This window comes from Sporobolomyces salmoneus (genome assembly GCF_050403485.1).
Source record: "Sporobolomyces salmoneus JCM6883 DNA, S_salmoneus_JCM6883_v1_ctg28, whole genome shotgun sequence".
In the NCBI taxonomy this organism is placed as follows: Eukaryota; Fungi; Basidiomycota; class Microbotryomycetes; order Sporidiobolales; family Sporidiobolaceae; genus Sporobolomyces; species Sporobolomyces salmoneus.
The window spans coordinates 21,045-43,421 of record NW_027481135.1 but is presented as its reverse complement, the minus strand read 5'-3'; the positions used below and the strand labels follow the sequence as shown (position 1 = coordinate 43,421).

The following is a 22,377-nucleotide window of genomic DNA, read 5'->3' as shown; positions in this document are numbered from 1 at the left end:
GCGGGTGCTGAGATCGATGGGAGGCCGAGGGGGACGGAGGAGAGGTTGAAGGAACTCACCGAAAAGATTTCGAAACTCAAGATCGCTACGTAATTCTGAACTTGTAGAAGGAGAGAAGGCGAGCTTTGCAAAGTCGACGAACGCTGTGTGAAGTGGTTGAGGGAGATTGGAAGATGGGAGGAAAGAAGACCTCTCGGCTCTGAAATACGCTCTCGAACTGAAGATGTCGGACGGCAAGGGGAGGGGAAAGAGGGGAGGGAAGGACCAATTGACGAAGGGTACAGTAAGTCAAGCAACAGGCACAAATTTTTTCTCCTCTGTCTTCCTTCTTTCTCTCTTCTTCTCCCTTCTTTTGGTCGTGGCTTCTACGCACGAGGAGCTGCTCATGTCATCTGATTAGGGCTCAAGTTGGTGAATGGTATCCTCGTTGAATATATACGAACAGCTATACGAGCTGAGCTTTGCCCTTCTCGCGATTTCAAAGGTCGCAAACTCTTCGATCGTCGACCCGGGGCGTACACTACGGTAATGTACAGTACGGTTAGCTCAAGATGCGATTCTTCGCGCGTGGTGTTCTTCTCTAGCGCTCTCGAAACTTCCCCGTTGTTGGCAGCTGTCAGCAATGAATCCGACAGCTCGAACCGTTCTCTCTCAACCTGCTCCCAGGTGAAGGCTCGCGAGCCCGTTGATGAGGTCAGAGCCTCCTCGAGAACCCGATGAGCGCAGGCGTGCGAGTCGCAGGAGTGTCTCTCTCCCTCTTCCGCGAAAGGGACTCGAAGTTTGTTCACCGAATTCGCTCAGGTCTTAAAACCTAATTCTCAAAGCGTTGCCTCATTGAGGCGATCTTCCAAAAAGCCAAAGTGCCGGGTTTCAAGGTCGTCAAACGAAACGGAGAGCTTCCGACAGTCACCGCCAGTTCGCGCTCGAAAGCTTTCTCGCATTCGTTCTGAGCTCCCACGACGAATTCATCGGACTCGCTTTGTGGACAGTACATACCTTGCTCAGTAGTGGATGGAATAAGCGATTAGAGTGCAAAGGTACTGAGCGTGTTCGATCATTGGAGGTGCTCACAAAGATCGAGCGACTCCTAAACCTGAATAACCTTCCTACGCAAAACATTTGCCTTCGAAGATTCACAGCGTCGGTCCACCCACACTATCGTCCCTGCTTCCTCTCCTCTCTTCCGTGTATCCAGCGGACACGTCTTGGGAAATGAAGCTCCTGGACTCCCGAGATTTCGCCAGCAAGAAATCGTGCGCCTGTTCTCTGTTTTCTGCCAAGTGCTGCTCCACCACCCTGCTCTACAAGTTTGAGCTCAGCAAGTCATGAGCCATCCTGAACCGGGCTCATAAACGTAGCGCAGTGTCTCCTCTAGTCGGAAGAGGTGGTCCGGGAACGCATCGTCTCGTTTTTGCGCGGAACCAACCTCGAATATTAGACTTGACGCCATCGAGGGACTGCGGCAGTCTTCACCACCAGTTGGTACGTTCGTGCTGATGGCCGGCTTCCCATAACTCGTCGAAACAGTACAGTAACATCGTAAGGCCGCGCAGAAAGTCTGCGTTTCCATTCGCGGATTGACTTCTTAGAGACTGATCCACGACATGCGATGGCGGACCCGAGGCTCCCCGCTGGCGGGATATCTCGTCAGCTCAGTACGTTCGTTATGAGTAGCTCCGAGGGCTGCCGTCATAGACCTCAAGCGATGGACCGAGCTGCTACGTCAAACACGTAATTTGCAGCGGGAACTCGAATGAGGGGTCTACTATATACATATATCACAGTGATAAGCGTGGGTATAAAGGCAGCGGGAAGCAGGGAATCTATTCTGGAAGGGGTAAAGACGAAAAACGAGATCGAAAATATGTACAAAGAGGGGGGAGCTGGTGAACAACATACAGGAAGACAGTAGGAGACACGATCCGAAGAAAGACGGAGAGTAAGTATGACTTAGACCCCGCCCGTCTTAGAGGTTTTCGCGGCCCTCTTTCCTCCTGTCTTGCCACTTTGAACGACCCAGACGTTCTCCCCGATTCCACTGATGAGAGCTGCACTTGCAGCTTCTCCTACACATCGTCTGACTTCTTGAGAAGCACAGATACCGAGAGTTCCATCTTTCTCCGCCTGTTTGAGTAAAGCGAGAGATTCGATCCGATGGGAAGAAGCATCGCGTCGAGATCGCCCTACGAGGAAGACGAACCGCGACGAAGGGGAAGAAGTCGAAAGGGAAGCGGCTCGCCGGATGAACGTCTTGAGCGGGAATGCGGTTGAGATAGACACGATTTCCAATTTACCGAGGAACGAAGTTGACGGGATCGCGCGAGTTTGTTCGAGAAGGAGATCGTCCTCCGTCTCCGAGGCGAGTCCATGTTGAGTCGGGTAGAGGGTTTCTCCGATTCGAGCTCCTCCAAATTCTCCTCCTGCCGAAGAATGATGGGTTCCTCCCGCGACCGTGAGTTGCAAAGTCGGTCCGGTCTTGAGCGTCGAAGCATTTGTTTCATCGCTCTCCGTCTTGCGCATCGAGGAAGACGAATCGTCGATCGACGACTTGTCTTCTTCGGTTTCCTCCGGAGCTCGTTGTATGACGAGGACTGTGACCGAGATGCCGGGGGAGCGTCTGACGAGTTGCACTGCCAGGGCCAAGCAGGCTCGATCGTCTGATCCTCCGAAGAAAGGGAGTAAAACGTTGGTAGAGCCGGATTCGCAACTTGGGTCCGAGGAGGCAGAAGTCGGTGTCGGAATCGAGTTGACGCCACGATCGAAGAAAAGCCCGACGTCGCAAGAAGCCGAAGCGAACAAGTCTCGGAGAAAACTCGCGTAAAGGGAAGAGTCTGGCTGAGAGGTTGACGCAGGGTTCGAGTTACCGAACAAATGAGCGAACGGGTTCGGTACTGTAAGAGAGTACGAAGCAAGGGAGAAACGTGCGATGTTAGCTGCTGCAACTCTGTCATTCTGTCATGAGTTACAAGCGAAAGGGAGAATACTCACAGTAGCTTGCCACTACAGATTCTTGCTCTTGTCCCCCCTGATCAAGAGTCCACGGGACTATGATCAAGTCGCTGTCGTCCCTCGTAGCCCTGTCCTTGACGGTATCGGAAAAGTTGTCGCTCTGAGTGACCGCGAACTCTCCTTCCTTCACCGCAATTCCTCCTCCTCCTTTCCCTCCGGCAAGCTCGGCAAACGTGCGATACAGCAGAGTGAGAGGATCGGCCCGAAGGTGTTCTGCCGCGGCGTCTGAAGCGAGTAATACACCGGATAAACGCTCGGTAAGTTCGACAAGTCGTAAAGGATTGATCGAGATCTTCTCTCGCGATGAGGTCGTCCGAGACGTGGAGAGGAGGTTGGTAAAGACGAACAAAGCGCCGAGTCCTTCGAGTTTATCGAGAACGACTGTGATTCGTTTCATCGGGTTCGTTGAGTCGGATTGCGCCTTCTCGAAAGTCGCGGAAGCGTCACTGCCGGTGACGCTCGTCGTGAGTGAATCGGGGTGTTGAGGCGACGAGGTTGGAACGGCAGGGCGTCTGAGGTGAGCTGGATAGGCGAGCAGTGTTCCGGGAGTGGCGGCGAGAGTGAGAAGTAAAGCTTCAAGAACGAAAATTGAGAAAACTAGGCAGATCAAAACATGGATGAGACACGGAAGGTCCCGTGGACGTAGAGAGCAACTGAATAACGTACCCGTTTCGTTGATAATACCGACACTAAGACCCTGATTCAAGATAATCAACTCGATCAAACCCTTTGCACTCATAAGGCAACCAACGCTGATCGATTCGCGTGTATTGAACCCAGTAAACCTCGCCGCGAAGAAGCAACCGAAGAACTTCCCGCAAAAGGCGACGGCGATCACACAAACGCACCAACCCCAGATAATTCCAGAATTGAGGAGAGTGAGGTTCGTTCGCAAGCCGGAGTAGGCGAAATAGAGCGGTATAAAGATACAGATACCTATGAGACCTTCCAATGAGCTTCGTGGCATACCCTTTCAAGCCTGAAACGGATAATTCGACTCACAGAGATCTTCGATTTTCGCGGCGATGTGGTGTCCGAGGGAGGAGGGAACGATCAAGCCGACGAGGAAGCCTAATACCAATGTCATAAAGACGATAAGAAGCGGAAAGGCAGTTAGAACTGCGAGAAATTGGGCATTCTCACCTCCGAAAATTTCCGAAATCCCGCTGAGGACACGGTCCGTTTCATCAGCTAAGTACCACTGAGTTGACTGAAGGACCAACTCACATAGCAGCCATAAACCAACCAGAAATCAATACGGCCATGAGAACTGCTAGAATGTAGGTTTGGGACGGTCCGTCGGGATTATTGAACGAATTTGTTTTGCGAGCGACGAGGTTCAAGAGAGGTCGAACTAGGAAGAAAAGGAAGAGCATCCATGCTACGGTCGTGAGTAGGATGTACAACACGACTATTCCTGAGCTACCTCCTCCCGAGCCAGCAGTGGCGAGTGCTACTGAAAGGGCGAGTAACATCCAACCAATTACGTCGTTGGCGACTCCCGAAGCCAGCACGACTACTCCCACCGGATCCGACATGAGTTTGAGGTCGACCTAGCAGCAGTTCAAGGATAAAGCGAAGGTCAGTCACAAAAGAAAGTCGGAGATTGACCCGCAAGATGCGCTCACGAGAATTCGACCTGAGGTGGACAAGTTTTCAAGCGTCAGCTTCTATCACTCAGTATGTGCCCATGCGACCCGCCTCCTCGATCCGTGCTCATACAAAAATCGACTCACCAAGAACGGGGAAAGCAGTGATGGACGAAGACGTGGCGATGAAACAACTGAAAGTCGTAATTTTGACGCTTGGATCGACGAATTGACGATACAACCCGATCGAGACAGCCCATCCGAGCGCGAACGGGACGATCAGACCCGCTAGACTGACCGATAAGGAGGGTTTGAGGTTGCGCCGAAAGAGGGTGAAGTCGACCTCGAGTCCGATGACGAAGAGGAACAGAACTAAACCGATCGTAGCGAGTAGGTTCATGAATGGTAGGCTAGGGTATTTCAGAATGGGACCAATCAGTTTGTATATCTGAAGGAGATGCGTTAAAGCAGAGACAAGAGCGAGAGGGAAAAGGAAAAACTAACGATTCTGTCGGGAAAATTGTTTCGGAAAACCCAGGAATCTGCCCAAAGGCGGTAGGCCCCAGTAAGATTCCGGCTAGGATTTCGAAACAGACCCTCGGTTGAGATGTCCATGGACAGATCTTCGTGAAACCCCAGTGAAGGCCTCGGGAAAGGGCGATGATGATGACGAGTTGGACGACCAAAAGTTGTATAGCACTAGATAGACAGGAAAACGTTGGGAGGTTGAATCGCGACAGCACAGGAGGGGAGCGTGAAGTCGGGAGGGGAAGAAGAGGGGAGAGGGAGAATTCGAGGTCAACCTCTCCTCGACGCGCCGGTTCGAGAAAGAAAGGAAGGATGGCACGCACTGCGAAGCGTGAAACTCGATTGGATTAACACCTCCCCCGGAGAGAATCGATACAGACACAGAAGAGTGAGAGGAGGTCGGTAACGAAGTTTGGAAGACGGTCCCTGCAGCTGCCGTTGCAGTGAACGTGACGAGACCCGTAGTCGAGGTCATCGTCCCAGCCTTGATTGAGAGAAAGGGAAAGAGTCGCGAAAGAGGTGTCCACGGTTGAATGAAAGCTGAGGGGAGTTGGCTGGAATCGGAATCGAATTAGCAGGATCCTGCGCGGGTCTGGTAGCTTGGCGATTCTCCGCTGCCGTACGAATACACCGGGCCGGAACTCTTGCGAGCAAAGTCGAAACTGTAGTGTACAAAGTGTAAATTCGAAACCTTGAGTTCTTGCTCAGTTCGACTCCACGCCGAATCATGTCCAAACGACAGAAGACAGTACTCTCAGATGAACCAGTCCTACAACGTATTCACGTAGGAGGATTAGCTCCCTCAGTCACGCCCCGAGAACTAGTCGCGAGATTTTCATCTTTCGGAGAAATCAGAGGTGGAAGCAACGGGATAGAAGGACTAGGAATAACTCAGAGTGGTGAGCATCCCTCTTTTTCACACTCCTTGCGGGTCAAACGAGCGCAATGACTGACGCGAGCCAGTTCGGATAGGGCTTCCTCGAAATTATGCTTTCTTCGATCTCTTGACTTCACAAGCCAAACTACAACGATGTGAGTTCTACCCGCTTTTCTCGACTGTGAAGCGTAGATCCTGACGAGAATTGCTCCTTCCGCAGGCATGTCGATGCTGAATGGTTCGATGTGGAAATCGCACAAGCTGAGAATAGGGCCCGCTAAGCCAAATTGGGAGCAGAGGTGAGCAGATTATCAAGCTACACAGTTCAAGCCATAGCTTCGAAGTTGCTGATCACGACGGGAGAACGAGTATTCCACAGACGAGCGGAAGAAAGGAGATTAGCTCGAGAAGCAGAAGAAGCTTCCTCGGTTTCGATTCCTACTGCAAACGCCGATGGAACGACGAAGAAGCGCAAGAGAAAGTTGTCTTCAGATCCAAACGTCGGCTACACGGCAAAGAGGTTCGAGATCGTTACCCCAGACAACATCGAAAATCACAAAGTGAGTTCCTCCTCCGTTCTCGATTCGCGAGTCCTCATTCATTCACCTAACCTCCCCCTCGATGTGTAAGGGCTGGATCCTGGACTCCAAACCTCATTCTTCGGTCCCTCTATTCCCGCTCGTCGTTCGACCTTCACACCCGATCTACCTCCCACCGAAAGCCGCAACTACTTCCTGGAGTCGCGGTAAGTCATCAGACGAGAAGAAGAAGAAACAACGAGAGAAGGAATTGAGAGAGCAGGAAGGAGGACAATCGATTCGGGAAAAGAAACCTTTGATCAGGATCAAGAGAATTCGAATCGATCCTCGGAAGTACGGCAGGAAAAAGACTGTGTACTCGGGGACTGAAGCGACTGGAGGGGACACGATGACGGGAGTAGGTCACTGGGAATGTCTCACAGAGAGCGAGAACGAAGATGAGGAAGAGGGAGAACCAGGAGAAAGACGCGATCACGTATCGTGGGTCTTTAAGACGAGTAGGACGGGAGAGATCAAACAACAAGAAACGGTCAAGCTCAATCATCGCGACTCGGCTCACACCGATCAATTCAAGGCTCTTCTAGAGAAACTTCAAATTCCCGAATGTTCGAAACCCCCTCTTCAATCTCAGTCACCTTCGAAACCCTCCGCGCTGTCCTCGACATTCCCCGTCCACGTATCGTCCACCAGCCGCACGACGCCAGCTTCGGCACCCACCTCTCCTCCAATGACCTCCGCTCGAGCTAGATCCCTTTCACCACCGCCTTATATTCCGTCAGCACCACGTCAATTGCTCTACAGCGAAGAAGATGCCTTTCAACTACGAGTCAGTTCGTTGGATGAGCAGACGAGGGAAATGGAAGCGCAGCAAGAAAGAGAGAGGTTGGTCAGGTTGGCGATGGGATTTCTCGACGAGGTTCCGGAACGAGGCGTTGTCGAACCGACGAAGGCTGACGAGAAGGAGCTTAAGCGAGTATTACCGCGAGTGGAAGGGTTCGCGAACGATCAAGATGATAGTGAGGACGAGGACCTTTTCAGGCAACAAGCTGCGATGAGGTTACGAGGAGGCGGTGGCGTCTCGAACGATAGTGATTCGGACAGTGACACGAGCAGCGACGAGGAAGAAGGGAAAGAGACCGCCGGAGGTGACACCACGATGCGAGAAGATGCGGCAAAAGCCAAAACAACGCTGGCGAAGGAGTCCCTCAAGGACATGTTCAAACCTCAAGAAGAACAGGCTGGTGAGCACTGTTCTCTCTGTCTCGTCGTCCGTCGCTGTACATTTATTCTGACCCTGCCATTTTTGCAGCTTCGTTCTCGTTATTTTCGGGACTCGAACTCGATATCGACAACGAACGTGAACGATCTCCTTCTGTCGAAGCCGTCTCAATTCCGATCCCTTCAGCGCTTCCTCCGCCTCCTCCTCGAATCCTTCCCGTCTACCTCCAGCAACAACGTCACAGACAGGATTTACCAGTCGAGAAGGGACCGGGCTATGCGTTGTTTGGCCTGCTCGACGGTGAAGAGAATACGATAGGAGATGCCAGAAGAAGAGAGAACGAAAAGAGGTTAAAAGAGAGCGGTGTCGAAGAATGGTGGAAGTCTCAATCTCAGTCAGTCTTCTTTCCCTTTTTCTTCGGCCGAGTCAGTGTCCGGCTGTCATTTTGGGGTTTGTACTAACTGGATTTGTTCATCTTGTCTCCGTCATCAGGGAGGAGATTGATGAAGCTCACGCAAAACTTCGGGAGAGCTTGAGAGGCTTCTCGCGAAAGAGGCATCGAGAATCCGTCAAGAGGACGAAGAAAAAAGGGTCTGGTGGTCGGGATGGAGGAAGGAGAGGAGGTGCATCGGCATCCTTGGGCGCATTCACGCTTGACAGCCTCGTCACTGCTCACGAATAAACTCGATTCATTCTCGCATACTGTAGTTTCGATTTTGACGACTGTGCAAGAGAGAGCGAAAGGGAGAGAGAGGGAGACAGAAAGCTGCGCGTCTCTCTAAGCTGGTGCACAATCGTTTTTCAGCATTGTGGACCCGAGAACGGTTGTTTCAACCAAAGAGTTCCGTTCGTTGATCGAGCGGCAACTCTGAACCCATCAATCCGTGCTCCCAACTCTTCGGTACTCGCCACTGGACCCCGACTCCATCCCCAATTACTCCTTCTCCGGTTTCTCCTGCCCCGAGGTGCAACTTGTCGAGTCCTTGTTCTAAACCTTGCAGTTGTTCGCGCAAGACGACCGAAAGCGCATCGGCGAGGAAGAAAGCGGTTGATGGATCGGTTGTTTCGAAGGTATAGATGAGAAGAGCAGAAATGGGTGGAGATTGTTCGAGTCCGGAGAGGGCTTCGAGAAGTTTGCGAGTCAATCCCCCATGTGGCATGAGGGGAAGTGTGCGGGTAGAGGGTGCTGCAGAGCTCGAGTATGGCGTGGAAACAGCTTGAAGCGGAAGGTGGGACGGACTTGAGGACGGGAGGAGAAAATGTCGAAGAGGCGACGATCTACGGTGTTAGATCAATTGTAAGCGTCCTAGCGCAAGCCCTACGGGAGGAAAAGGAGCACACGAGTTTAAACCTTCATCATTTCTCAAAGCTGCATCAACCCCGGCAACAATCAAGACTTCTCGGAATTGGCCTTGTAGAATGAAAATCTTCATCGAGTCGAGGTAATGTAGTCTCCTGGCTTTGATGACCGGTGACCTCGGCAACACGACTGTGAGAGATCTCGATGGCGTTTGAAACACTAGATGCACTCGATACAGTGGAAAATTAGGGAGAAGAGAGGAGAGAAAGGGAGGGAGAAAGCGGGAAACTAACCTTCGACGCTGTAAGAGATTCCCTGCGGGTGTGCATCTTGACCAGATAAGCCGTCCAACCCAGAGACTGCCGGTACATGATCCTTTAAACCGAGGAAACCGATGCGATCAAGATGAAGATTTGACACGATCAACTCGCTACCCAGTTGAGCCAATGAAGCTAGCGAAGGTTGTGGCTGATCACAATGAGTATCAGTATGGATTTTGTGTTGTGCGGTCTGTCGAGGAGGACGAGTTGAATGACAAACTCACGAGGAGCAGCGTTGAAGAGGAGAAGTCGACAGGACGATCGAGGCCTGGGAGAGGGGTGAAGTAGTCCATCTGGTTGTTTCGAGGCAGCACTCGCGGGTGTTCGGGGCGGGAGACGATGAGCAAGAGTCGAGAAAATCTCGCAGAGTCCAACTCGTCGCAACAGTCGAAGTCTCCCTTTGACATCATGCGGACAAAAGACGGCATTCGGAGTAAACTGTTACACTACATTGCGCTATACTACAAAGGTCCTACTGCTCAGATGGGTGATGCCTGGGTCTCGCACTTCGTACTACAATCGAGAGGGTACTTTGCGTTGCATTCAGCGCTAGAGAGTTCACCGAAAGCGTCAGTGCCCGTCGGCGCACCAAAAGGCGTAGGCTGCACTTACGTGTTGAGCTTGGGGTGCGCTTGTACACACTTCAAACCCTTGCGTTTCATTCCTTTGTTTCCGATCTGTTCCCGAGCTCGATTAGACCTTTGATCTGACGCTCGCTGGACAGAGAGAGTACTCACGTCACCAACGGGGTTCGTGATGTCGCCGTCCTTGATGCAACGGACGAGGAAATCCGGGCAAGCATCGTCGGAGAGTGCCTCTTCTACGCCAAATCGGACCTGGTCGAGATTGTCCTGGACGACTTGGGGAACGAAGGAAGCTAGAACTGCAGGTACGAGGGTCGCAGCGAGGAAGACAGCAGAGAATTTCATCTTGAGATGGGTCGAAGTAAGATGCAGTCGAGATGAGGAAGGAGAGGGAGTTGAAGGAAGGAAGAAATGAGGGTGGATCTTCCCCACTTACAGTACACTAGTTTCGATCTCTTGGGGGACGGAATGAGGCGATGAATTTGACCGACCCAGCGAGAAACGAGAGGCCAGGTGACGAACTGACGTCAAGCTACTACAAAGTTTGAAATCAGCTTGATCGAGAACCAATTGCAATCCAGCAGTGCCGTACTGTTCACGCTCACTGTGATACGATCGTAGTCAATTACATTTCAGTATTGTACAGTATGTATGTAACGCATGCGCACTCACGATCAGGACTGTTGAATTTCGTATATGAGAGAGCCGGAACTACGTTCGTCGTGGCGGGATCAAGGCGAATTGGGCGATCGATAGTGAACCGTAGCTGTTGAAGAGACGGACTAAGCGAGAGGTGTTCAAGCGAAACTGAGCGAAGCCAGCGAGACCAAGAGAGAAAGATGAGAATCTCTCAAGGTTGAGCTCGCAGCCGCTCCATCCTCCGATACCCTCTGCGCGGGCAGTCAATCCTTCCCTTTATACACCTCGTGGGATTGGCTCTCCTCGAACGGCTCGTCTTTGCACGTTAACGGTCCAATCTTCACTCGCGAGATCGCTCGTCTCTCACCGATCTTGATCTCCAACGACGGTCAACGATACCCGCAAGGAACTTCAGGTAGGTAGCATCTGTGCCTTACTTCTTCCGTGAACAGGGCTAACATGCTTCCTCAACGTCACAGATCTTGAATTTGTCAGTCTTCTCTCACCCCGAATCTCGAGCGTTTCGTCCATCCCGCGTCGCCAGAGTGGTGGTACTGACACCTTCGCAGACTTCTATAAGGCGCAATCCACCTATCGTCTACCGGAATCGAGTCAAATTGCAACTACCGATCCTTCGCATTTCCTTAATCGCAAATCTATACCCTCCTTCGGTAAATCTCGTTCAATACCGTATATTCCATTAACGACACCGACCTTTCGCAAATCATGGATATCTATACCACTTCGTTTTGTCTCCCGAGGTCTACCGCTCATTCTGGAGACCTCACGACCTCGACGACGAACTCAGCCTCTACTTCCTTCGATTATGGACCTCGCGACAGTACGACGCATGCCGGCAACGGAGCAGGAGCAGGAGCAAGAGCTGGAACAGAAACGGGAGAAGTCGATCAAAGTCAAGGTCAAGGTCAAGGTCAAGGTCAAGGTCAAGGTCAAGGACAGGGTGAAGAGAATGAACGAAATTCGTCTTCGAACGGAGGCCAAACCTCGGATGCGACAAGAAGCGGTGTCAACACGTCGAACGGAGGTGACGGGACGAACGGAACGAGGAAAGGGACGACAACGGATTCGACGGTTTCAAACGGTGGTCATCTCGCGCACAAACGTGCCAGCGTCGACTTCAACGACGTGATGCAACGATTATGTGTCGACACGATGGCGGCTCATCAATGTATCGTCTCGTTCTCCCCCGTCGATCCTCCGTCTTCGAGCCCGAATCTGTCGACAGGTCCAGAAGGAGGGCCGCCTCAAGACAAACCTTCAAGCAACAAGACGTACAATCTCCACCTTTCCGGTGGTTATCAACAAGTCATGAGTGCAAGAGGCAGCATCCTTCGAGAGAATCCCTTTAAGGTACGTACTGAGCTCCTTCTTCCGTTATGTCTCTTTTCTCCAGTTCTCGAGTTGACGATTCGGCGCACTTGTCTCATTTCCCTCTTTCTAGCGCAAGTCGGTTGTCAAGGTCCCTCGCTCCGAAGTTCTCGACGGAAAAGAAAACGTCAAGGTCGAAATGCGTCGCAAACTCGATGAAATTGCATCGCTCACAAAAGCACATCTCGCCATCGTCGGACAAGCGAACGGAACGATTGGATTCGGACTCGAGACGGAAAGGAACGTGGAAATCGTCATTACCGGACCCTACGAAAGCGTCGAGCAAGCGAGAGTTCGATTGCTGGTTCTCCTCGATGAACTCGTTAGTCCTATTCGTGCCTCGCCAGTTTACCAATTATCGCTTACTGACATTCCATTTCCTTTCACGCTCTGCCAGAGCGGTCTCCACTCGGAAGTTTGCGAGATCGATTATAAACTGCACAACATCATCTCGGGTCGCAAGCGATGCGTCGTTCAGACGATACAGGAAGAGACGGCCACGAACATCTACTTCCCGACTCCACTCTCGGGCGTGATCGGAGGCAAATCTAGCTCCCTTCAAGCGAAGCAGAATCTCATCTTCATCACGGGTGAATTCTTCGGCGTGCAACGAGCACGCGACATGCTTTTTCAAGTATCTCTTCACAAGGTAAGTGAGACGCTCATAGGGACCAGGGTGCTGTAGTGCTGCAGGCTGACACGTCGATCTCGGTACAGAGCAAGTGCATCATTTCCCGCGATACGGCGATTCTTCCTCGCAAACTCGATTGGATGCTCTCGGACCGACTCGAAGATCTCAAGCAAATCATGAACGACAACGGTACCTTCATCAACTTTCCTCCCCTTGGTAGTCAAGCGAGTTTGATCTCGGTCTACGGTGACCATCGAGTCAACATTGAGCGCTCGATCCGAGCGATCATGGGCCTCGTAAGCTTCATCTTGAGGCCTCCTCTCTGCTTAACGTTCGCTGATCTCTCTTGCGAGACGCGTCTAGGCGTGTCAACTCTATGTCGCTTCGTTCTGGCTCCTTCCGATTTCATTCGACGTTTTCATGCCGCCTTCGACGATCAACCCCGCTCAAATCCCTCCGATCCTCCGTCACATCAGTGTCACGAGCGGTGCAGAGGCAGTCTTCAAGAGTAACTGCTTCGAGTTTCATGGTCTCGAATCCGAGGTTCGAGAGGCCGTTCAGCTCGTTCTCGAGCTCGATTTCGTCAAGGTAAGTGCCCTTGGCCTGATGCAGTACCGGCTATATCAGCTGACGCTACCTTGTCTCCGTTCCCATCAGTCATTTCACCATGAGATCAGGTTCCAGATCGAACTCGCAAACGAACACCGAGAATTCATTTCCGGCAAGAAGAACGGGAAACTCAACAAGATCATGAAGTCGGCCAACGTCAAGATCAAGTTCGAAACGTTTAACGACTACAACTTCCTGATCGACGTCGCCGGTAGCGATCCGGGAGCGCTTCACGGTCTCACGATGCTGCAAGAAGAACTTCCCGCTGAGATCTCGTTTCACGTTCCGGAAGCGTATCACAAAAGGATCATCGGCGTCGGAGGAAAGAACATTCAACGTATCATGAAGAAATACGGAGTCTACGTCAAGTTTTCGAACGCAGAAGAATTCGCGGCCCTCGGAGGTTACAATGACAACGAAGACAACGTCATCGCTCGCACTCCGGCCAAGAACGCGATCAACCTTGAACACCTCAAACAGAGCGTCATGGAATTAGTCAGCCCGAAGGACAAAGATTTCATCGTCGAAACGGTTTCGATTCCTCGACGATATCACCGAACTCTCCTCGGGGAGAAGAGCATCTTCATTCACGACATCGAGGCAAAGACCAATTCTGCGGTTCGCTTCCCGAGCAAAGAGACGGCGAGCGATGTCGTTTCCATCTTCGGTCCCGAATCTCAAGTTCACATCGCCGCTCAAATGTTGCTCGATCACGTTCCCTTTGAAGCGTGAGTACCACATAATTCGCTCTCGATTATGATTTTCGAACTGACCGCAATGCCGCTCGTTGGAGGGAAACAGCGAATATCGTCTACCTCATTCCGCCGAGATGGCCGCTCTAACCCTTTCGCAAGATTTCGTCAATCACACGGAGAAGATCAAACGCGATCTCAACATCACCATCTTGCCCTGGGTCGACCGTTCTGGAGCCGGAGAAGAGACCATCATTCGTTTCTGCCTGAACCGAAGCAACGTCGATTTCCTCGCGACTTCTCGAGATCTCATGGAGGAATTCCTCGTGCAGAGAAAGGTACGGATTCCGGCGCCCATGTTCGTTCTTTTGCAGGAACAATCAACTAATACTCTCTCGCTACAGATTGAGTTGTATCCCGGCTCGCTTCGCCCCCGGTCCGAGTCCTTTGCCGACGTCTTCGCTCCCTTCAACAGCAAGTTACTTTCGACCTCGAACTTGGGAGGTGGCGACGGCGATCAGCGACCGGAGCCTCGAGTTGGGTCGGATCGTAAACTTCGTTTGGCAGCCTCGTCTCCCAACATCAAAGCTATTTTCGACGCTCCAGGAGGTCCTTCATCCTCTCACGCCCATCCGTTCCGTCCCCCTCAAGGTATTCCCGAACAGGCGCAACAACACGATTTCCCCTCGTATTATCCACCGGCTCCCCCTGCGATTCCACAGATCCCGCCTCAATACCATCAACCTGCTTACCTCGGCCAGTTACATGCAACCGCTTTCCCACAACCGCATCAACAGACCGATTACCATTGGGGCATGCCTCGAGCTCCACCGATGGTGAGTTTAATCGTTTTCACTTCGGCTTAGCTGTTGCGCTGAACCAATCTCTCTCGTTGTCGTGTCTTTCTCTGTCTCAGGGTTACCCGTCAGCCGCTCCTGGAGGATACCCTTCCGCTCCAAATGCTTTACCGTACAATGTCGTCAACGGAGGCTACTCGACAATTTCGACGCCTATTCAACGTCTCTCCCACGACGACTTGCGCTCGCCTCGTCACGGTTCTTCCGCCTCGGTCTCCTTCCCTTCCAGTACGACCGGTGACGGCGCGTCGTCTTCGTCACCCGGAGTAGCGCCAACTTCTGCGACATCGACTGTTGAAGATCAACTTCGTGAACTATCTTCGGCTTCGACTTCGACAAAACCTCGAGGTCTGGGTCCACGAGCGCAGTCCCTCGACCTGTCTCAGCATCAGCTTCGAGGTCACCGTGGTCAATCGGCATCGGTAGCGTTCCCGGCTTCGCGACCGTATGGACAAGACGACGAGGTCAACTCCGTTTTGTCACAACTCGGATTAAATTAGATCTGGCAATCCTGGTCCGAAACCTCGTTGCTGCCTGTTTCATATCCGTCGCATTGCCCATTCTTCTTCGTCATAGTCTCCCCTCTCGTTCCCCTCTCGCTCGCTCTTCGCAAAATCCCTAACGGTTCGAAATAGAGTCCTCGTCAGCTCCCCAAGCTTCGCACACCTCTCCAATAGAACCTTTTTACCCTCTCGGCGCACTGTCGCATCCAATAAACCTTGTCATTGATACCTCTCTCTCCTATCTCTCCCTTCACAAAAAGTTATTTTTATCCACTCTCGCTCATGCAAAACGAATTGATCGCTCTCCCTTTTCGTCGTGTTCGTAAACTTGCGAGACAGGCTTGCAAATTGCAGTCAAAGGATAACGCTTCGGGAAGGATAACATGCGAAAGATTGCGAGAGTAATTATTCGACTTCTGCAAAGTACCAGCCGTCTGCCGGAACAGAGAAGGAACAGGTAAGTCTAGCCGAGGGGAAGAAGTTGGTGTGCGCAGCAGTATCGAGTGAGTCGTCCGAACCTCCCGTCTTTTGAAATCTGAGTTTGAACGAGGCCTGAGAATCAAGTTGGTGGTTGACGAGTTTCTGAAGTCGGTTCCGTTCGTCTCGTAGGTTCTCGATGAGGTTCCGCGCTTCCTCCAACTCTGCCTGTAGTCGCTTCGCCTCTCTCTCGGCGAGATCGAACCCTCGTGCGGATTCCGCTTTCTCCTCCAAGAGCTCGTCCCGTTCAAGCACCAGCTGAGCGAGCCTGGATCGAAAAGCAGCGACTGAGTTCAACGGATCGAGGCGGGTTCTGATGAGACGAGAACTTACTGCGACTCGAGATCTCGAATGCGCGAGAGTGAAACCGATGGAGGAGGAGATTTGTCGAAACGTTTCTCGAAGCTAGGAGACGTCAAAGGTAGCTCTGGCTCGGTGGGATCGATCCTTGAAGTCGAAGTGCGACCGAGCGAGACAGGGGACTCGACGAGCAAGGACCCATCGTTCAAGATTTCTTCCGAGACGCTGGCGATTCCGGTATAGTCCGTTCTGGTCGATATGACTGATGCGCGTCTCGATATGTCAATAACTGGATCCTTCTCCGTTGGTTGCTGCGTATGTGAGACCCCGTTCAACTCTATGTCCCCTATTTCGACTTCCTCTCTCTCTCCCTCATCCTTGTCTTCTTCTCCTGTCCCGACGAGCTTGTCGTACATCGAGTCGACCGAAAGCTTTCGTACCAGCAATCTCTCAGTCGTGAACGGACCCGGCGGAGATGGAGAAGGAGTAGTGTCTTCGATATCGTTGGTCGCTGAAGAGGTAGAATAGCGAGCGAAGCTGTCGAGCACGTTCTGGAGTCGGGCGGGCAGAGCGAAGGGAGTATCAAATAGAGAGTAGGTGCGGGTATGACGTCTCTGTAGCTGTGGATTGAAGAGCTCGTTCGGTTGAATGGAAGCGAGACTGGCGCAAGAAGGCGGATCACCGACGTAAGTAGAGTTCTGAGCGTGAGATGGGAGATGCGCAGGTCAGAGGAGTACGCTGAAGCACGGAAAAAGGGAATCAAACTTGCGGAGATCCCCAAGCTCGGTCGGGTTTTGCACTCTTCCCAGAGACCCTCCCATCCATTCATTCCAGGCAGGTAGACGTCGATCGTAGGCGGAAGTGAAACAGGTTTGAGCTCGTCGGGATGGACAGGTCTCGCGACGATTTCATCTTTCGCGATCGCAACGAATGCCAAGTCCCGACGACTCTGGATTTCGACCTCCCTCTTGTCCTCCGAGCTGAGAGGCTGTCGGCCCATCTCGCTACATCTGCCACAGTCTCCCGCGACCCCGTTTTTGGCTTCTTTGTATCCGATTTTATCGTGAGGAATTCTGACAATGATCTTTCGAGGTTTCTTCACCACTTCGTCGGGTCGAGTGCCAATGCCTATCGGAGTAGGGGTTCTACTAATCGAGTTTCGAATGTCTGAACGGCGGCGTTGAGTTGGTTCTTGGCCCAGAAGGACGCCTCTTCGACGGTGCTTGCTTGATTCCGAGTTTGAGTTAGGATCGCGAGAGGCGGGGTAGATATGTGAATTATCTGGAAGAGGAAAGGTGTAGGAGTTCGTAGGATGCGGTGGAAAAGTAGGAGGGGACTGAAGGGCGAGAGCAAGAGGAGGAGGCGAGAGGAGGAGAGGGGAGAAGTACGGTGAAGAGTTTGAGTGAGGAGAGTTGGAAGGGTAAGACGAGGCAGAGAGAGCGTCCGGCGACCAATTGCCGTTGGGGCTTGTGCCGAACGATGGGCTTCCTCCGGAAAGGCTCGCTCCAAGCTCGTCGTGAACCGGATCCCGAATCTGCGATCTATGCATGCCGACACGGTTGAACGAATCGTCGAACCGAGCGAACGCTCACCAAAACCGCCTCCACGTGGGTGTGATGATTCGGATCGCGAGGGGGTCCTCAGTGATGAGCTGTAGAGGAACGGGTGCAGATATGGTGGGTGGAAGGAAGGGCGAAAGCCAAGTAGGTCGAGCGAAGGAGAGAGTGGAGAATCGGAAGCCGATTCGCGAGGTCTAGTTGAAGAGCTGGAGCGGTGTATGCGGCATATGTTCGACAAGGTGAGCGCGTGCAGCGGTTTGTGCACGCATGGTTGAATGATCGAAGAGGAAAGATCTTTCTCATCTGCTGATCGCAGGAGAAAGCCTCCATTCAAACGGAGCCGACCTCTTAGTTGTGCCGGTCAGTCGACTGCAGCTCGAGTACGCACGTGCGAGCTCGGAGAGAAAACCCTCCCTTTGTCTTCGAGCTCCTTTTGTTCAGTGATGCAACCTTGAGCGATTCCTCTTCTCCACTACTCACGCACTCGCAGACACTCGTAGACACAGCATGCTGGTAGATTCGGGTGAGCATTTCGCCTACTCTCTCTTCTCGAGCTGGCTAACTCTTCATCTCCCTCTCTCTCTCTCGAAGTCCTCACTGCACCCTGGATTCAAACCCCCTCCGATGGACTCGAATCAGAGACTCTCGAAGCTCAAACGGAAACAGAAAACCAAATCTCGGCAGTTTTGACAGAGTTTATCGGTTCAGGTTCCTCCCCTCTCCTCGACGTCGCTTCTCACACGGCTTTCGTCTCCCGTCTCCTCAAGTATCCGCTCCCAATGCATTTTACCGGACTCGACGCTTCGAGACCATGGCTACTCTACTGGACGGTTCATTCGCTCGCCCTCTTTGACGGAGAACTCGACTCTGCAGCGAAATCTCGCATCGTCGAAACTTTGAAAAGGTTTCAAAACCCGGACGGCGGTTTCGGAGGAGGACCTGGCCAGCTCAGTCATCTAGCACCGACTTATGCTTCCGTCGCGACGTTGTGTTACGTCGGTGAGGCAGGATGGAACGCAATTGATAGGCGAGTGATATTTCCGTTGGCTCGAAACGTGTTAGCCCACGCTAACGAGTGCCGTTCTTCTCCCCCATCAGAGCTAGCTTATATCGATTCTTACTCTCGGTCAAACAAGCAGATGGATCTTTCGTGATGCATAAGGGAGGTGAAGTCGACGTTCGGTAGGTCGCAAACATGTTGCTTCTCTCGTTTGTTGACTTGGCTCACTCACGTCCGTGTCTTGCTCATATAGTGGCTGCTACTGTGCTCTTACGGTAGCCACGCTTCTCAATCTCCTCACACCCGAGCTCGTCGAAGGAACCGCCGACTTTATCGCCTCGTGTCAAACGTTCGAAGGCGGTCTAGCCTCAGCTGCCCACCCGTTCTCGGGACGAGCGGGCACAAGTGCTCCTCTAGGGGAAGCGCACGGTGGCTACACGTTCTGTTCAGCGGCATCTTGGAGCATGCTCCGTCCGTTCTCAGACCCGACTTCCCCTTGCTTCTCTCCTCGGACCTCGACCGCGCGAGACCTCGACGTGAAAGCACTTTTCCGGTGGGCGGCATCAGTTCAAGCCATGCCGATCGAAGGAGGAGGATTCCGAGGACGGACGAACAAGCTCGTCGACGGTTGTTACAGTTGGTGGTGCGGAGGTCTTTTCTCAATCATTTCGAGTTTGCTCGAGGACGAAACTACGACGTCGACCAAGCACGAGTTGTATGATCGTCGTAAGGTTCCTTCTTTTCTCTTTTGGGTGCTCTTGTTACTGAACCCGACTCGCCTGTTTGTTCGCTAGACGCCCTTCAACAGTACGTGACACTCGCCGCGCAGGCACCTGGGGGAGGTCTCCGCGACAAACCTGGCAAGCCAGCAGATGCCTACCACACGTCTTACAACCTCTCGGGTCATTCTTCCGCTCAACACAACCCTCGATCCTCTCCAACGAAACGAAGAAAACTCGCTCAAGATTTCACCTCTCCGTTCCGTCGACCGATCGCGGATACCGATGCAGTTGAGCCCGAGATTATCTTAGGGTCTCGGGAGAGCGAGGATACGGCGGAAGCGAGGATGAAGGAGATTTGGAGTCGCGAATTGTCATGGACGAGCGAGCCCGAGGAGAGGAGCGTGTACGGACATGTCGAGTCGAACTCTCTCGTACGCTGTCTTTGCTTCCGTCCAAGGTGAGCGCAACTGACCAGAGCGTCTCTTCGCAGTTATCGACCCATCCAATCTTCAACGTTGAAGTCACCAAAGTTCGCTCAATGATGGCTCACTTTTACCTTCAGTCAACCGACGGATTTGTCTAGAGATGTCCTCCCATGTAGTCTTACTCGTCACAGTCAAAACTGGTTGGTTCTACAAATGCAAAATGATCTATTTAATACGCTTTCGGATTCACCGATCACGTTTCGTCTGCTGTTTCAATTCCTCCTCGAAGAAACCGATCTCTTCGTCGATCTTGACTAGATCCTCGTCCTCTTCGACTCGTTCCGGGAGGTGCGAAACTCGATCTCGATCGTGTTGGTGTCGTTTGTTCTCTTCTGACAGCCGCACGAGAGGAGTCGAATGGGGTTGCTGATGTGGTGGGAGCCCCAACTCGGTAGCCAAGGCGTCCAAGGAGAGTGAAGACTTCGAAGAGGAAGGAGAATCATCGTCGTCGCCCAAAGAGTGCAAAGGTGCCTCTCTTCCATTCATCCGCACACGAGATTTCATGGGAACCTGCAAAGAACGCTCAGTGACAAATCAACTGGGGTACAGTACCTTGGCACGCTCAGAATGTGGACGTACCGATTCAAAGCCTTGCTCTCTCTCGTTCAAAAGCATCGGAGCTCCTTCCTCATGATCAATCTCGAATCTAGACTCGTCGTTAAGCTCTCTGTCGCTTGCTCCTGATTTTGTCGCCGCGGTAGTTGTATGAGCATTTGTGAATTGGCGATACTTGAGATAGTTGTAAAGAGCGATCCCTGAAGAGAACAAGCGCCAATGTGCCGTTAACGAAGTGTGCTGCGAGTAGCGAGTAGCCGAGAGGACGTACCGAAGATGGTGACAACAAGGCCACTGACGTTAATCGGGGTGAGAACGTCGTGGAATACGATCGTCGAGAGAAAGATGACCGCGACTTCTTTGAAGATTCCGGCAACCGAACTACACAGGGTCGATGTTTCAATCCGTAAAGAGCGTCAGTTCATACGCTCGGCAGAAGGATCATCGAGTTGGTTCTTCGTACAGCGTGACGACTGAAGTTCTCTGAATCAAGCTGTTTCGGTGAACGAGGGAGAGGAAAAAAAATTGAGCTCGAGACCTACTTGTAGATGAGAAAGACCGATAGACTCACCCGAACTCAGTGATATTCATCATGAACGCGATGAAACCGGGAAACAACACGGCGAGAAGAGTGTGAATCGTAGTTGCGAAAGATCCGAAGAAAGTTTCGTTTTGGAAAATCGTAAGCCATCCATCGAACGCCATACTGCATAGCGCCAGAGTAACTCCCATCACTGGCGCAAGCCAAAACAGAGTCGCGATCGGGTTCCCCATTCCCATCCCTTCCTTGTCGAGGAGGATCTGAGTGAGTGACCACCTCAATCCTCCGAGTGCTGAAGCTGTGAGAACTTCGATCATACCGACCAAATGGAACTGAGTCTCGGTCGAGACCATCAATATCACTCCCGAGGTGATGATGAGGATGATACCGGCGAGACGCCAGGAAGGTTTTTCGAGTTTGAAGAGAAAGGCGAAGAGGAGGACAAAGGCGAGTCCGGATGACTTGCACATTGCTAGAGTAGGTTCATTGGAATGGTCAACTCGAGGAGGTTCCAAGGTAGGCGAGGAGAGAGAGGGGGGGAAGGGAAGGGATACGGGGAAAAAGAGAGAAACACACTGTAGAATGAAAGAGTGATGGTGCGAAGGCTCAAGTTTGATAATCCGATATCAAGTCCTGTCGCCATACCGCAAGGCGCCACTTTCGTACTAGATGCGAGCACGAGCGTCAATTAGATGAAGAAAGAGAATTTTTTCGAAACACCACTCACGCGTAATCGTGTCCAGCGGGCCTAGTCGAAGGCCGTAGTCGCGGGAAGATGGACAGTACGAGAGCAGCGAGGAGCCACTGCACGAGCATGTGAATCGACGTAACGAAGAGAGGGTAAGGAAAATTGAAATGATCTTCGGCGAACATCCACTTGTCTGCAAATTTCCGAAAGATGATCAGCTTCGACGTCGTCGTCTCTAGCTATCAAGTAATGGGTGTACTGTAGACCGAAATCAGCGTCGAGAAGCAATACCTAGAGAGGAGACAGCGCAGAGCGAGAGTTCATCCGCAATTGTCAGTGAAGTCCACAGCAAGGAGAGGCATGAACGCGTCTCACCAAGCACATATGAACACGACATTGATAGCTGCAGCCCTCCACCATAGTCTGGACAGTCTCCGCCGCTTCTCATCTTCCGTCTCTGTTCTGCGTCGTCGTGGAGCGAGGCCGTGGTCGGATGTCGAGTCCTCCACATCGTAAGAGTAATCCGGTCGCTCCCTCGATACCATTGATGCTGGTTCTCGCCCATTGTTGATTGACGATTGCTCGACTGCTTCCTCCTGTAGCACCTCCTCATACGATGGACCGCCTCTACTTGTTAGCGAGTCGTTGTAGATTAGGTTCGCCGCACGCGGTGCATCAGCCATTAGTCGGAGTTGATGAGAGAGAAGAAAGAAGAGAGAAGAAAGCCTCAACTTCGCAACTGGAGCTCTCCGATGATGCATTGAT

At 52.2% G+C, this 22,377-nt stretch overlaps 7 protein-coding genes across 7 annotated transcripts; 3 read left to right on the top strand and 4 right to left on the bottom strand.

Annotated features, from left to right (window-relative positions):
* Nucleotides 1–1,950: 1,950 nt before the first annotated feature.
* On the bottom strand, nucleotides 1,951–5,601 carry JCM6883_005681 (uncharacterized protein; the record flags this gene model as incomplete). Its single annotated transcript, XM_076632579.1, has 10 exons — nucleotides 1,951–2,891; nucleotides 2,989–3,606; nucleotides 3,676–3,945; nucleotides 4,012–4,080; nucleotides 4,153–4,175; nucleotides 4,237–4,562; nucleotides 4,638–4,648; nucleotides 4,746–5,008; nucleotides 5,103–5,297; nucleotides 5,450–5,601. The coding sequence occupies 10 exons, from the start codon at nucleotides 5,599–5,601 to the stop codon at nucleotides 1,951–1,953; spliced, it is 2,868 nt and encodes a 955-aa protein (XP_076487377.1).
* A 252-nt stretch (nucleotides 5,602–5,853) lies between these two features.
* Nucleotides 5,854–8,443, top strand: JCM6883_005680 (uncharacterized protein; the record flags this gene model as incomplete). The annotated part of the gene is made up of 7 exons (XM_076632578.1): nucleotides 5,854–6,025; nucleotides 6,099–6,158; nucleotides 6,224–6,302; nucleotides 6,383–6,563; nucleotides 6,634–7,783; nucleotides 7,852–8,155; nucleotides 8,254–8,443. 7 exons carry the CDS (start codon nucleotides 5,854–5,856, stop codon nucleotides 8,441–8,443), a joined length of 2,136 nt encoding a protein of 711 aa, XP_076487376.1.
* A 148-nt stretch (nucleotides 8,444–8,591) lies between these two features.
* JCM6883_005679 (uncharacterized protein) lies at nucleotides 8,592–9,674 on the bottom strand (the record flags this gene model as incomplete). Its single annotated transcript, XM_076632577.1, has 4 exons — nucleotides 8,592–9,039; nucleotides 9,103–9,280; nucleotides 9,355–9,529; nucleotides 9,606–9,674. The coding sequence occupies 4 exons, from the start codon at nucleotides 9,672–9,674 to the stop codon at nucleotides 8,592–8,594; spliced, it is 870 nt and encodes a 289-aa protein (XP_076487375.1).
* A 186-nt stretch (nucleotides 9,675–9,860) lies between these two features.
* Nucleotides 9,861–10,310, bottom strand: JCM6883_005678 (uncharacterized protein; the record flags this gene model as incomplete). The annotated part of the gene is made up of 3 exons (XM_076632576.1): nucleotides 9,861–9,930; nucleotides 9,994–10,058; nucleotides 10,119–10,310. 3 exons carry the CDS (start codon nucleotides 10,308–10,310, stop codon nucleotides 9,861–9,863), a joined length of 327 nt encoding a protein of 108 aa, XP_076487374.1.
* A 1,020-nt stretch (nucleotides 10,311–11,330) lies between these two features.
* On the top strand, nucleotides 11,331–15,282 carry JCM6883_005677 (uncharacterized protein; the record flags this gene model as incomplete). Its single annotated transcript, XM_076632575.1, has 9 exons — nucleotides 11,331–11,975; nucleotides 12,067–12,315; nucleotides 12,391–12,642; nucleotides 12,711–12,920; nucleotides 12,988–13,212; nucleotides 13,282–13,961; nucleotides 14,035–14,263; nucleotides 14,330–14,761; nucleotides 14,842–15,282. The coding sequence occupies 9 exons, from the start codon at nucleotides 11,331–11,333 to the stop codon at nucleotides 15,280–15,282; spliced, it is 3,363 nt and encodes a 1,120-aa protein (XP_076487373.1).
* Nucleotides 15,283–18,128: 2,846 nt separating this feature from the next.
* RAM1 (protein farnesyltransferase) lies at nucleotides 18,129–19,926 on the top strand (the record flags this gene model as incomplete). The annotated part of the gene is made up of 6 exons (XM_076632574.1): nucleotides 18,129–18,144; nucleotides 18,213–18,648; nucleotides 18,720–18,803; nucleotides 18,875–19,347; nucleotides 19,416–19,774; nucleotides 19,834–19,926. The coding sequence occupies 6 exons, from the start codon at nucleotides 18,129–18,131 to the stop codon at nucleotides 19,924–19,926; spliced, it is 1,461 nt and encodes a 486-aa protein (XP_076487372.1).
* Nucleotides 19,927–20,014: 88 nt separating this feature from the next.
* On the bottom strand, nucleotides 20,015–22,295 carry JCM6883_005675 (uncharacterized protein; the record flags this gene model as incomplete). The annotated part of the gene is made up of 9 exons (XM_076632573.1): nucleotides 20,015–20,338; nucleotides 20,408–20,583; nucleotides 20,655–20,764; nucleotides 20,847–20,876; nucleotides 20,955–21,396; nucleotides 21,501–21,589; nucleotides 21,652–21,805; nucleotides 21,872–21,903; nucleotides 21,988–22,295. 9 exons carry the CDS (start codon nucleotides 22,293–22,295, stop codon nucleotides 20,015–20,017), a joined length of 1,665 nt encoding a protein of 554 aa, XP_076487371.1.
* Nucleotides 22,296–22,377: the final 82 nt, after the last annotated feature.